We start from the raw sequence: 13,485 nt of genomic DNA on the forward strand, positions 1-13,485 counted from the left end.
TCTCTCTCTCTCTCTCTCTCTCTCTCTCTCTCGTCGTCGTCGCATCTCTCTGCCTCCCTCCGCCGGCGACGACCTCTTCCGTGGTCACCGGCCCACCATATCCAGCATCATCCACCATATCCCAAGCTTTCTGATCTTCACTACTGGAGTTTGAGGTTTGATCTCCACCTTGGATTTTAGTTATTCATTGTGGAGGGTTTGATTGTTGAGCTATGTATTAGTATACTCGATAATTCTTCATCTTGGTTTATGCGTTTCTTATCTAATTTGATTGCATTGGCTGCTGGCTTATGTTTATTCCATTTGAATCATAGCTTTGAGATTGAATAATGTATTTGGGATTTATGCACTATATGATGGCGGTGAACCGAAACTAGATGATGTGTTGCAACTGGGAAAGAATATGGTGGCAGTAGGCTATTGCATGTACGAAAGTTCTTGCACGGTATGTGAGAAGACACTTTCATTCTAGTTTATGCATCTATAGTGATCAAAAGAGCGCACATTTGTAAATCTACTGATCAATATATATTCTACTTATCAATGTATTGATCATTGAAAACCTTTAAACCTACAGTTTCGGGCAAGACCTATGCACTACTACTGCTATAAATTTTTCCTTTTTTTTTTTTTTTTTGAGGTTTTATACTATAAAGTTGTAATACGTTGCTTATTTCTGAATAGACAATGACAAAAACATGCATTATTTATACTGCATGATCATTCTTCTCATGATGTCATTAAACTTTGAAAGCTGTCTTATATTGTTCCTTACTTTTAGTTTGACATCGACAATTTAAGATGATTTAAGGTTGATAATAATATGTGATTTTTATTGTTTTTGCAGGTTGCTGGAAGGGCATTATTTGGTTTTAAATCAGATTAGCCATGCAAAAGGTAAACACAATCAAGTCTCCTTGTCTATATGTTGTGTGTGGTGGTCTGTAGTATTTTGTTAAAAACTACTGATCATTGAAATTTGAAATGTGTTCATAAGAAGGTACATTATATACCATAAGGCTAGCTTCTGCATAAACTATATTCATTCTAATCATTTAAGTACTGCTCTAATCAATAAGTTTACGGTTTAGAAAATAGATTCCACCAATATTTGGTTCTGTTGAATTATTAAATATTTCACCAATTTCCACATGTTTATTTTTATTTGCTTCTTTGTAAAATAATAGGCAAGCAAAAGAATCGGATTCATCATCATTAGCACCACAAGTCCAGTTTGAGAAGAAGAGAACAGATTGAATGTCGATGGATGATAATATGTGGCTTTTGTGAAGAAGTATGTAGATAAAGTACATTTTGTTAAGCTGATGATCTTTGGATTGCAGTGCAACAACAACAAGTATATAGCGCACTAGACGATAATATACATGCAGGAATATTTTGTGCTCATGTTTTTGTATCTATGCAAAGAGACATAGTAGCGACTAACTCCCTGCGACAACAATTGGTAAAAGTCTTTTGGCTTCAAAGATCATACAGTGATCATGTATTTTTTTAATGCAATGCAGTCAGTGCGCATTGTTAGTCAATGTTATGTGCTGTTTTAGAATCATATGTAATCAAAACAGCTGGTCAAAGGTTAAATTTATGAGAAATATTTGCTTGATTTGGTTTCTTAGCAAGCTATTTGGGATATATGCAGTTAATGATGGCTCTAATTGTTGTGTTTGAATTCTTTATAGTTGATAGGTAAGTTTTCAAAATATATCATCTCATCTACAACAATGAGACATTTCCTTTTCATTACTGGAAAAGTGCTACTTAGTTATCGTTGGTTTCTTTGTGGTTGATAGGTAAATTTTCAAAATATATCCATATACGTTCAGTAGCAGCGTGTGGGACAAAGACTAGTATGAACTATATTTTTGCTGAGAACTTGTTTGTTTACAAATACACTAACATAATGAAGCACAAACCATCAATTCATACTGTGAAAAGTTTATTTATTGAAAATTTGAAATGATACATAATATTTGATCAGAAACATAACCAAATCATTAGATTTCTACATAAACTTGAAACATTGTATACAGCTTGAAATACATAAGGGAGATAAAATTTCACATCAAGATCGAAAAGCTTTCCCATTGTATACATCAAAATTTCCAATCTTCGCCTCTAAGCCTGTTTTGTAGCTCCACCGCCTCTCTTTCATAAAAATAACCTTTCTTGGATTTATTATATGCGACTCTACAACAAGTACATAAAAACAACCGGATCATGACCATAATACAGTCCAAGACTATGGTTCAACTAGTGGTAGATGATGAGAAGCAATACTAGTTAAACATAAACACTTGAGTTACATTAACTGCCAAGTTCTCATCCATAGTACCTTCCAATGTGTCTTAGAGACTTTGGTGGAGAACCATCTGTTGGGAATTTGCATTTCTCCACATATCTGGAAGACTAAGGTTAGAAAGTTGCAGCGGTCAAGTTGATCAAAGAAAAGATAAAAGTAAACTGTAAACTGAGGCTGATGTACTTGGCTGTTGGACCATCCCAGTTCTTAGCATTCCCTTCATTCATAGAATAAATTTTTCCTTTCTTCGGAATCTGGGCAAAGAAGTAGACATAAAATGCAAGATAAACAATGCCAAAAGAAAGTTGCTATTCTCAAGAATAATATACGGTCCAGCAGTCCAGCAGTCGGCGCATTCAGATCAAAATTATCTATATTCCTCACTCACATAAGACCAAATTACTTCAGCTAAGTCACTAGAGAACCGTTTTTATATATTAATGACATTGTTGGAGAATAGATGAAAAGGGAGGTTAACAACTTATTGAAACAAGGGAGTTCATCTTTGAAAAAATTGTTGGCAAATGAGAAAGGAAAATAAATGAATTTTTAAATTCAGCAGTTAAATGACTTGAATCGATAATCAACAATTCACCCTTAAAGTTTTTACCAACAAGCAATTGTAGAACAAGAAATGGATTATGTTAGTGGAAGAGTATAAGAAGGAGATATACCTTGATGTTTGGGTGAGTTAGTATGAACTCTCCAAGAGATGGATCAAGGGTGAAACCATGAACTCCGTTTTCAGTGGTTAACGCAAACTGTAAAAAAGAATACATTTCAAGTAAGTAAAGCATTGTCATGCAGATCTATGAATCCAGATCTATACTACAGCAAAAAAAAATAGTAGATCCTGTAATTAAACCAAGATTGAAACAGAAATAGCCAGAAGAACATCTATAGGAATCCAATATAAGAAGAAGCAATGGAGGACGCCGGATATGGTGGGCCGGCGACCGCGGAAGAGGTTGTCGCCGGTGGAGGGAGGCAGAGAGATGTGACGATGGAAGAGAGAGAGAGAGAGAGAGAGAGAGAGAGAGAGAGAGCACGAGAGAGAGAGAGAGAGAGAGCACGATCTTGGTTTTGTTTGTTTTTTTTAACACGATATGATATTTTGAGGAGAAGGGAGAGAGGTAAGTTGGGTAGATGTGAAAATAAAGTTTAATATTAACTAGAACGATCTTAGCTGTTGGTTGAAAATAAAATGCTCAAATTGATTTATGAGGAAGTATAAGGAGCTCATGGTCCGGATTCTTTTAACACAAGGGATAAAATAGTCAGAATGAAATAATTTGAGTATGCAAAATTGTCTTATGTGGGTAAAAAGATTAAGATGAACTTATAAAGGACAAATTGTTAAAAAGAGGACTAGCATGAAATTTTCTATAATAACTAATCTGCTAGAGGCTGAACTTAAAATAGATTGTTAAATATTTGCAATTAAAGTCATGAATTGCTAGCAAAAGTTATCTACTTCTTTCATTTAGTCCATGTGTTAGTTTAAGATTGATCCAAACTTATTGATTAAATTATAAATAACTATTAGTACCGGACCACAATTGCTATATAAATAATATAATAACGTAGTTTTTAAAACTATCGTTAAATTTAACAAATAAACAACTCTTATAATGGAGAACTGGAGATGCTATAAAAGTACTGTAGAAGATGTAAAAAATTAACAAAATAACAATAAAGCTTGCTAAAAAAATAATGAAAAAAAGTATTCTAGTCAGAACTCAGAAGTCCTAGTTCCCACTCCCCAGAAACAGCATTTGCTGATTTGCCAGTTGGTGAGGTGAGGCCATGTTCATATCAAAGCAAGTCAAGCAATCCCTATACATCTCTGTATCTCTAGCACTAGTAATAATTGTAGTCCCACTCTTTCTCTCCCTCAATCCCTCAGCACCAGACTCAAAGCAAGAGAAAACCCCAATGGCCACCAACGCATTTGGCGTGAAGGTTGAAAAGAATCCAACTCAATCCCAACTCACTGAGCTTGGAGTCACCACATGGCCAAAGTATGTCTCTCGAACTTTACTTTATCATCCCAAGTTGAAAAGGGTTTAACTTTTATGTTTGGATGATGGGTATGCTTAGTTTTGGCTGGTATGTAATTGCTTATGGTTTTTGGAGGTAGCTACTGAAATCAGCTGCTTCTTGTTGAGTATTTGTTGAATTGTTGATAATAGGGATGATGAGTGCTTGGTTTGACTAGTGTGGGAGTGCTTATGGTATTCGAAGAGGTCCTTTAATTACTGGGTAGACCATTTGTGTCTAATAGTTGAGATGGTGAGATGGTTTATGGGGGATAGCCGGATAGTTAGAAAGTCAGATCCTTCAGCTTCGGAGTGGATACTTTCTAACATTCTGGGTGTTTGATATGCTTGACTTGACTAGTGTGAAAATGCTTATGTTTTTGGTGATATCTAAAGAACATTGGATCCCTTACCTACTGAGTAGAGTGCTAGAGTTTTTGTTTCTGGAATTGTGGATATTTGGCTTATGTTTTATTCGACTAATGTTGAGAGGCTTATGTTATTAATTTGGAGATAGCTATAGGAGTTTAGATTCTCAAGTTGCGGAGTAGAAACCTTTGTTTATGCTATTTTGGATGATGGGCACACTTGGTTTGGCTAGTGTGAAATGGGTTGTGGTGATAGTTATTGAATTGGAGATCCTTTTAGTGCTTAGAGTGCTCTTTAGTTAATTCATCTTTCAAGCTGTTCTGGATAAAGGGAGTATCATGATAGATCAAGATGGAGGCTGCCAGTAGGTTGTGAAGGGAAGAATCAATTTTACATTTTGGCATACCTCATTTACGTACACTCTTTTACAAAGTTGGCAGGACACAAGTGAAGTAGATTGTGATTAAGTCTCAGTACTGCACTTTATGATTCATTTTACATTTCAGACTATAAGCCACTAAGCCTGGTACATCACATCAAGGTAATATATCCTTCCTTATATGTGGTAGATTAATGCTCTTAAGCTGACGGTAGATTGAATCAGAAAACCATATATTGGATGATAGTCATGATACCGAAAAGAGTGAGGCTGTAATTTCACGGTGAGATATTGTGCTAGCGCTGCAACTATTTGAATATGGATGGCACCTGAGGAGGACACTTTTGTGTTATCCTAAGTTCCCAACTCTTATTCTCAATTTGGAAAAAAGTTGTCTCACTGGTTTAAAATACATGGTAGTTTCAGCTTTCTTAGATATAACTTCTAATAGAAAAAGACCTGCGTGTGTATTGTTATAACAAAAAAGGAATAAGTACCAGTACACGCGTATGTTGAATTTGTTTGCATTTTGTGCATCTGATCCTTCCATGTGTACTATGAGTTGCAAGTATGCTCAAATTGCAGTTGTTGCTGCTGCTGCTTAAATATCACTAGTTATGAGGTGTTATGTAGTTTTGTTGATTCTTCATTCAATACTTTCATAGTTGAATGCAGGATAGTATTCAATGTCAGAGTTTACCTACTATTGCCAATTAGACTGATCCATCTAACCTGGCTCTTAGCTTAATATTGTATGGTTTCCTGTACTCTTCTTAGTTCATTTTGTAGAAGCTGCAAGTCTTTTGCAATGATACGAATTGTGAATTCATAAACAGGTGGGAATGCGGTCCAAGCAAATTCCCATGGAGCTTCACTGCTACAGAGACTATGTACTTGCTGAAGGGGAAGGTGAATGTAGAAGTAGACGGGCATGAAGGATCTTTTGAGATTGGGGCAGGTGATTTGGTTGTTTTCCCTAAAGGAATGAAGGTCACCTGGGATGTCATTGAAGGTGTGAACAAGCACTATAGCTTGGAGAAGTAAGCCTGCGATGCATCAAGCCATGTATGGTACTATTAGCATTTATGATTTTCAAGAACAAACTGGTGACGAATAGTCATTTTAGTACAAATATGCTACTTTTTAAATTCTGTTTCGTTTGAGTTCTGCAGTACAGAACGTACCGTGAAGTTGTAGAAAAAGTCTGACCTCCCTATCTTTCTGACTTTGTGGAGGACATCAGAGTATCCATGGTTTATCCTCTTTCAACTTGTGTTCTAAGCCTATTGATCCTTTTGTTGGTATCATTTCTTGACAGCGTTCCATAAATTTGTTTTTTCGCAAGAGTTTTCAGTGGATATCTGGATTCCCGGATATTAGTCTAGTTTCAACCAAGTCACGTGTAAATCCTTGCCTGGGATACTATACGAAAGTGAAAGGAAGCTAATCTGTCACTTTGGTCAGTTAATCCTTAGCTTTAATCAGACTAGCATTTCACAAATGAAGTTCCAAAAATCTCTAAAAATGAACAGAGATACAGTTATTGTTCAAGTAGAGTAAAATCTATATACAGGCCTCTCTCCCTTTGTTTTGGATGTTCCCCTGAAATCAGCAAGATCAACTCTCCTCTATACGAAGGAGTTGAGACAGAACGGAGTGTGTTGAATTCTTCGTGTCGGAACTTCGAATTGGTAATACCCACTTGTACTAACTAATAATCTAATATAGTCATCAAAGTTGTACAAAAATGCAGAAGAATGTCAGAATATAGTCATGAAAATTGTACAAAAATGCAGAAGAATGTCAGAGGGAAAAAGAATCAGACCAAAAGAAAATGTGAAAGGGCGAAAGAAAAGAACATTTACAACTGATGCAGCTGCTAATGAAAGAATCATATGTAGTATGACATCTAAAAAAAATGTTTACAGAACGTCAAAGGTAGGATTTACACAAGCACTGTGGGCATCTTGGCTGTCGATAAATGCTTCGACCAAACCTCCTAACATGTACCCTTTGACCTTCCTCAATCATCTTCTTAACTCTGTCTTCAAAACTGTTCCAACCTATGGTACTATTCTCGGACAAAATTGCTGCTAGCCTCTTCTTGTTAGGCCGTAGAGTAGGAGCACTGCCACCACCATAATAGGTTCGAAATCCAGATACTAAGGAGGATAGTTGGCTCCCGGAGTCGGTCATAGCGAACACATCAGAAGTTGCACAGGCAATGAAGTCTAGTGCTGCTAACTGCACCAGAAAATCACTGAATCACTATCAAGTACTGTACAATGTAATTTTCAATTGCAACAAACAACCAATGCTGACATACCTTGGAAGAGAACTTTTGAAAAGGTGCAAGTTCTCTTGGTGTGAGGAGAGTTTCCTTTGTGAGCAAATTAGGATAGAGGTTGGTGAAGGAATTCATCCTGGAGTTTCCACCATATATCTGAGATCCAGCTAGGTAAATGTAAGTTCTATGCTTAAAACCTATACCAGCAAGAACTAGTGCTGCTTCTTACGGTGTCAATGGACATTTCCCCACCTTTCTCAATTCACTTTGAGAAACAGACCTACATTGTAGATGTATCAGTTAAACTCAAATTCTCCATTAATTGCACATAGTTAGAGAAAATAGTAACTGGAAAAGAAAAGCCATATATGAAATTATACTTTGAGTTCTTCAAGCGCTCGATGAGCAGAGGAAAATGGATTTCTCTGTATGCTTGAAGTTCATTTCTCTCACTTTCTCCACCTCCAAAGTCACAGAGCGAGTAGGCTACCATGTCAATCTCGAATCTCAAGTGTAGAGCAAGATATTTGAACGAGCCTCTTGCTGCAGCATCAAGCTGTTTTGAGTGAATGCTGTGCATGAAGTTTCCAAGCAATTGTTCGTCCAACATTCTCGGTGCAGCATCATATTTTCTTATCCTTCTAACCAACAAAGAACCAACTCGTTGGATTTCAGGCACGAATTTCAAAGCATGGAAGTTGCATTTGCATCTTAGTCTCTGCAATATATTGGAACATGTGTTATTACATGAAAGGAACATTTATTTCCTAATAGTCAAATTCTAAGTACCTGAAGCTCAGAAGGCAATGGATCAAAGCCTAGTCGATTCCCATATCCCAGGAAGTGAACAACTCCATTTTTTAAGAGAATAGGAAGCACAGTTCTAACATACTCAGTTGGTTTTGCCTCCTTCACTAGATCTGCATCAGTAATCTGGTAAAGAAATAAGTAAGGCTTAAAAAATTGCTTTGGAAAACTGTGTAACCAAATAGGAGAAGAACATACTAGGCTACCAATTGCTTCAAGGTTTAGTGATGCCAAATGAGAAGGGAGTTCCTTGACAATGTTTACTTCATCCTTCATTATATCTATAAAATATCTTCTTGGTAAATATCACCAAATTGGCTGCAGCAACAATTAATAAAACATAGACTTAGCACCACCAAAATGAGGTCATCAACAGAGTTAAAAGTTGATGAGATAATGATCATACCTCGGATCATCCACACATTGCTGTAAAGAAATCTTGGAATAACATGAGTAGCATTCAGAAGAGATGCCACAGCAACAGCATTGCAAATCTGTAAGCAATAAAATAGCCTACTCAGACTCATTAGTATGCATTTGATGATCATTACCAGCATCAATTACGTGAACACATACAGCAACTTGTTGTTGATTGAGACCGCCATTTGCACTGAGTAGTATATAGCCATTACTTTCCTTATATTTTCCTGCATACAAAACAAGCTGCTAAGTAACAGGACAAAGGGTTCATATAAATATCTTTATCATCCTATAAAATTTCAACTTTAGAATAGCCAAATACCTAGGCTTTTCGAAATTTTTCTATCCGCACAAGGTTTCCATGCAGCAACCTGCCTCCTATTTGGTTCTTCCCATAAGGTTGATGATTCTTGCTTGATCTCTTTCTAAAGCAAAAAATTTAGGTGAGGAAAAACACAAAAAACCAATTGTATGCATGCAAGTTATGAAGCAAAGTTGGCAAACCTTAACAAGGGATACGGATGCCATTAGAAGGCGATCGTACATCTGAACAGGTGATTTTTCTTTCATAATGTAGGCATCCCTTTGCTCCTCCTTTGACAAACAATTGCAGAATGTATTAGTATTCTGACATGGTAATGCTGTGTCAACAATTATAATTTCTCGTACCTTTAGTCGCGGAGATTTTCTTACAATGGAACTGTTCTGAAGGATCATGGAATCGAAAAAGGACACCAGAAAAGAATCAAGCAGGATAAGGAAACTCATCAAAACAAGCACAAAAACGACTGACTTCACATCTTTCCGAAGCCACAAATGGTTTTTCCCCACAAAGCTTCCCTTATGGAATGATCTCTTAGAACATGAAAGTCATGACTTTTCAGACCATGAAGCCACAACATTTTAGAATTCAAACTGTAATCTCCCCCTGACATTCTCCTCCCAATATTAGAAGGATCATATTCCTTACTCCCTTTCTTTCCCATTGTAGTCTATCGATGTTTCAGCAAAGCTTCAATTATACCATCTCTAGTTTCCGAAATGCTTTGCCCACGAATGAACCCAATGCAGAAGGTCACTATTGAAGCTTGAACCTTACCCTTTAAATCTATGAAATTTTCTGTTTCTAAAACTGACCCGCCAACCCATTGGACGAAGTAAAGCAGCTTCAAATTTGGTGGCAGATATTGACACCCAGAAGCAGAACATTCAAGGTATGATGGATTCAAAGTGAAGCTAAGAAGTAGTTGCATATGAAAGAAGAGTTGTGCAAACGAGTAAAATGCAAGCGAGAAAAAATGAAAACTCAGCATCACCTAGCAACTAACTTGCAGACCAAGAATTAAATATGAACATATACAGGACACACGAGAATAGAACAACTACATCCTACCAACTCTTATTCACCTAAAAAAAAGATCAACTCTTGAAACATATTTGAGAGATCTATCACATCACATAAAGTAATGTGACAATTGAATTAAAGAAACAAAATTAGCATAGTAATTATCCAATTCTCAGTAGTTCTTCAAAGTCGGAATCTTTCTTTTGCATGTAAACCAAGAGAGGTGAAGCCAATTACAAACAAAGCTACAAACTTTAACACAAAACAAACCTTACCCTAAAGTACCATAACTACAGTAACTAATCAAAAATGAAATATTGAGACAATCTTTGCTGAACTAGAGTCAAGAGCCTGTACCTTTAAACTCCATCCCCTGCGTAGTCTTTTATAAACTTGATCTTGATCTTGATTTTGTTAATATTTGCCTCTCTCCTGGTGATTTGGGTAAAAAAAAAAAAAAAAAAAACCTAACAATGTTGTACTGGACTGTACTGTTCTGTACTACTATGGGCCCAGCCTATTTGGGCTGCCTCTGCCACTATTGGCCCCTTTTAGTTTCTACTAAATGAAGCATCATTCAAGAACAGAACAAAGAAACCCATAAATGTCCTCTCTCAGTCTCTGAAACCCAGAATGGCTATGCCTCAATTCTGACCAAAGATTAGTGGAATCAGTGTTATGATGAAGGCACCAAATCAGGTTTGGTTCATTCTAACTTTGTTTATTTGCATTTAGTTGTTTACATTTTATACATGTTCTACATTTTAAACCAGTTATATATGGACTGAAATCACTGAATCAAATATCATTTTGTGCTCTCTAGAAGTAGAGAATCCATCAATTATCACACATTCTACATCGTCTTTCAAAAACGTCATCGAAAATTGTGATTTGATTGAGTTTCTCTAAAACTTGCTGCATGCTCATCCTGTGTTCATGTTATTAACAATCACAAAATCAAAATCATGATTCTCCTCTTTCCGAAATAGGGTTCGGTTGATTTCAAAAAGCTAGTCTCTAATTCAAAGCAAAACTGTATGTGTATTGTTATAACTTATAACCAAAAAGGAACAAGTACCAGACTACCAGTACACGCGTATGTTGAATTTGTTTGCATTTTGTGCATCTGATCCTTTCATGCGTAAAATGAGTTGCAAGTATGCTCAAATTGCAGTCGTTGCTGCGGCTGCTTAAATATCACTAGTCTATGAGGTGTTATGTAGTTTTGTTGATTCTTCGTTCAGTGCTTTCATAGTTGAATGCAGGATAGTATTCAATGTCAGAGTTTACTTACTATTGCCAATTAGACTGATCCATCTAACCTGGCTCTTAGCTTTATATTGTATGGTTTCATGTAGTCTTCTTAGTTCATTTTGTAGAAGCTGAAAGTCTTTTGCAATGATCCCAATTGTGAATTCATGAACAGGTGGGAATGTGGTCCAAGCAAATTCCCATGGAGGTTCACCGCTAGAGACTATGTATTTGCTGAAGGGGAAGGCCAAACTGGTGACAAATAGTCATTTTAGTACAAATGTGCTACTTTTTAAATTCTGTTTGATTTGAGTTCTGCATTACAGAACGTACCTGAAGTTGTACAAAATGATCTCCCCATCTTTCTGACTTGGTGGAGGACATCAGAGTTTCCATGGTTTATCCTCTTTCAACTTATGTTCTAAGCCTGTTGATCCTTGTGTTGGTATCATTTCTTGATAGCATTTGAAGGTACAAAGATAGTTGGCAATCCTTCTATCTCACAAAACATTTAAAGTTACTGTCCTTTGCCAAGAACAAGTTCTGAAGTCACTAACTCTCTCATAGTCTCAGGTAAATTATGATATGCATATCATCTGTTGTTTTTCACAAAGGATAGCAAGCGAAGGTTCTGAGTAAGATTTGTTGCACTACTTTAGATCCTATGTATCTGCTAGAGGGAAGGTGAATGTACACATTGAAAGGCATGAAAATTCGTTCCGAATTAGGCTGGTGATTTGTTTGTGTTCCATGTAGGAAGGAAGTTAACTTGGGATGTCACTGAAACGATAAAGAAGCACTACTATATCTTGTAGAGGTAATAGAACTTGGTTTGTAATTGCTATATATTGGTTATTGCAGGGCCTTCCAATGAATGATTCTTTTTTTTGTTTATTTCTAGGGATAGATCATTTGACGAACTTTTCGATCACAAAATCAAATCTCCACCGTTCAGTTCATTGGGCTATATGAGTAGATTATTTATACAAATTTTCAGAAAATTTGATGATCGTTAAGTCATCCAAATGAGGGATTTATTTTTAATAATCTTGAACGGTGTAGGTTTGACATAAGTGTTAAGTATTTTGTTTTAATCTCAGTCATCCAAGCCCATTAAAAAACAGATCTAATGGTGTGGACTTATCCCTAGAAATAAACAAAAAAAATGATCCCTCATTAGAAGGGTCATGTTGGTTATTGATGGATATAACTAAATTAATTTTCTTTTACCTTTAACAATCTAATATATCCCATGTACGTAGTCCAATATGTTATGCTTCCTTGCAATCTTCGACTGACCCTGTGAGTTTTTTAGGTTTAGAAGACATGTGGAGATCCCCATTGGTTTAGTTCTTATATGAAGTTAAAGGAAAGATAAGCTTCGAATCAATAGTGTTGTATCATCTAGTATCTCTTGTAGTTCTGCCGAAACTATGGACTTGCACCGGCCAGTAATAGATTGTTTAAATCCACATCACCTGTACCCATTTTTCATGTGTCAACCCTGTACCGCGAATGAAAATTTGACACGTAATCAGTAACTGAACACCCTACTAACTCTGTTAACCATTACAAAGTAATAAAATCTTCTTCTTCTTTTTTTATTAATTTTCCTTTCCAATTGATTCAGCCCAGAAGAGTTCCAGAAGAAACTACATCTTCTTCTTCGTGGTCATCTCCCCATCAAATCCCCTGGTTTTCTTCTTAAATCTTCTTCTTCTTCTTCTTCTTCTTAGATCTTCTTCTTCTCTATCAAACTCGATGATCTTCTTCTTCTTCTCTCATCTTAAACCTTCAAAAGTCCCCAATTTCAAATCCAGTATCATCTTCCCAATATGTTCGTCCATCAATCACATCACAATCCCAAGTCTAAAATCAGACATAAATATCACAATTTCTTATCAAAATGTTGATGGAGACTGGCCTTGAAGGTTAGGACGTGGCCGAATTGAAGCAGGGTTGGACGACCCATACCTTGTATAGTAGAAATTTGGGAGCTCAACGAACTTGAGAATGGGCATGAATTTGCTTCCTTTTCGCAGTCAGAAAGTGTTTTTTTTTGAAGATCTACTGGTGGGTTGGGACTTTTCCGGCAGCGACTGAACGACACGACGGCGAATATTTGGCTGAGATCGGGTTCTGGTATAGGGAAGCTTAATATTTATTTAAAAGTAAAATAAGAAAATAAAATTGATATGATTAACTTAACAGCTTTAATTCCTGCTAATTCAATGGACATGTGTCAAATTTTCACTCGCGGCACAGGGT

At 36.4% G+C, this 13,485-nt stretch overlaps 1 protein-coding gene and 1 pseudogene across 3 annotated transcripts; one reads left to right on the plus strand and one right to left on the minus strand.

The window, feature by feature from the left end:
- The first annotated feature begins 3,865 nt into the window (after positions 1 to 3,865).
- LOC101315241 lies at positions 3,866 to 6,451 on the plus strand. 2 transcript variants are annotated; one of them, XM_004300295.1, is made up of 2 exons: positions 3,866 to 4,341; positions 5,944 to 6,451. In XM_004300295.1, exons 1-2 carry the CDS (start codon positions 4,127 to 4,129, stop codon positions 6,149 to 6,151), a joined length of 423 nt encoding a protein of 140 aa, XP_004300343.1. In that variant the 5' UTR covers positions 3,866 to 4,126; the 3' UTR covers positions 6,152 to 6,451. The 2 variants fall into 2 exon arrangements, 1 of the variants encoding a protein (XP_004300343.1); XR_184740.1 differs by having other exon boundaries at positions 4,227 to 5,269; positions 5,944 to 6,144.
- Positions 6,452 to 7,039: 588 nt separating this feature from the next.
- LOC101301306 lies at positions 7,040 to 11,613 on the minus strand (annotated as a pseudogene). Its single transcript, XR_184824.1, has 11 exons — positions 11,551 to 11,613; positions 9,291 to 9,476; positions 9,126 to 9,209; positions 8,944 to 9,046; positions 8,778 to 8,848; positions 8,608 to 8,695; positions 8,400 to 8,519; positions 8,184 to 8,327; positions 7,775 to 8,112; positions 7,434 to 7,674; positions 7,040 to 7,351 (listed from the first exon to the last, which is right to left on the minus strand). The product of XR_184824.1 is annotated as an uncharacterized LOC101301306 (transcript).
- Positions 11,614 to 13,485: the final 1,872 nt, after the last annotated feature.

The sequence above is a fragment of the Fragaria vesca genome, linkage group LG5 (genome assembly GCF_000184155.1).
Source record: "Fragaria vesca subsp. vesca linkage group LG5, FraVesHawaii_1.0, whole genome shotgun sequence".
In the NCBI taxonomy this organism is placed as follows: Eukaryota; Viridiplantae; Streptophyta; class Magnoliopsida; order Rosales; family Rosaceae; genus Fragaria; species Fragaria vesca.

Excerpts from the sequence above, each read along its gene's own strand:
- LOC101315241 (XM_004300295.1), top strand. The coding sequence starts at position 4,127 with ATGTTCATATCAAAGCAAGTCAAGCAATCCCTATACATCTCTGTATCT. Across the intron at positions 4,342-5,943 it reads GGAGTCACCACATGGCCAAA|GTGGGAATGCGGTCCAAGCA; the intron begins GTATGTCTCTCG and ends ATTCATAAACAG.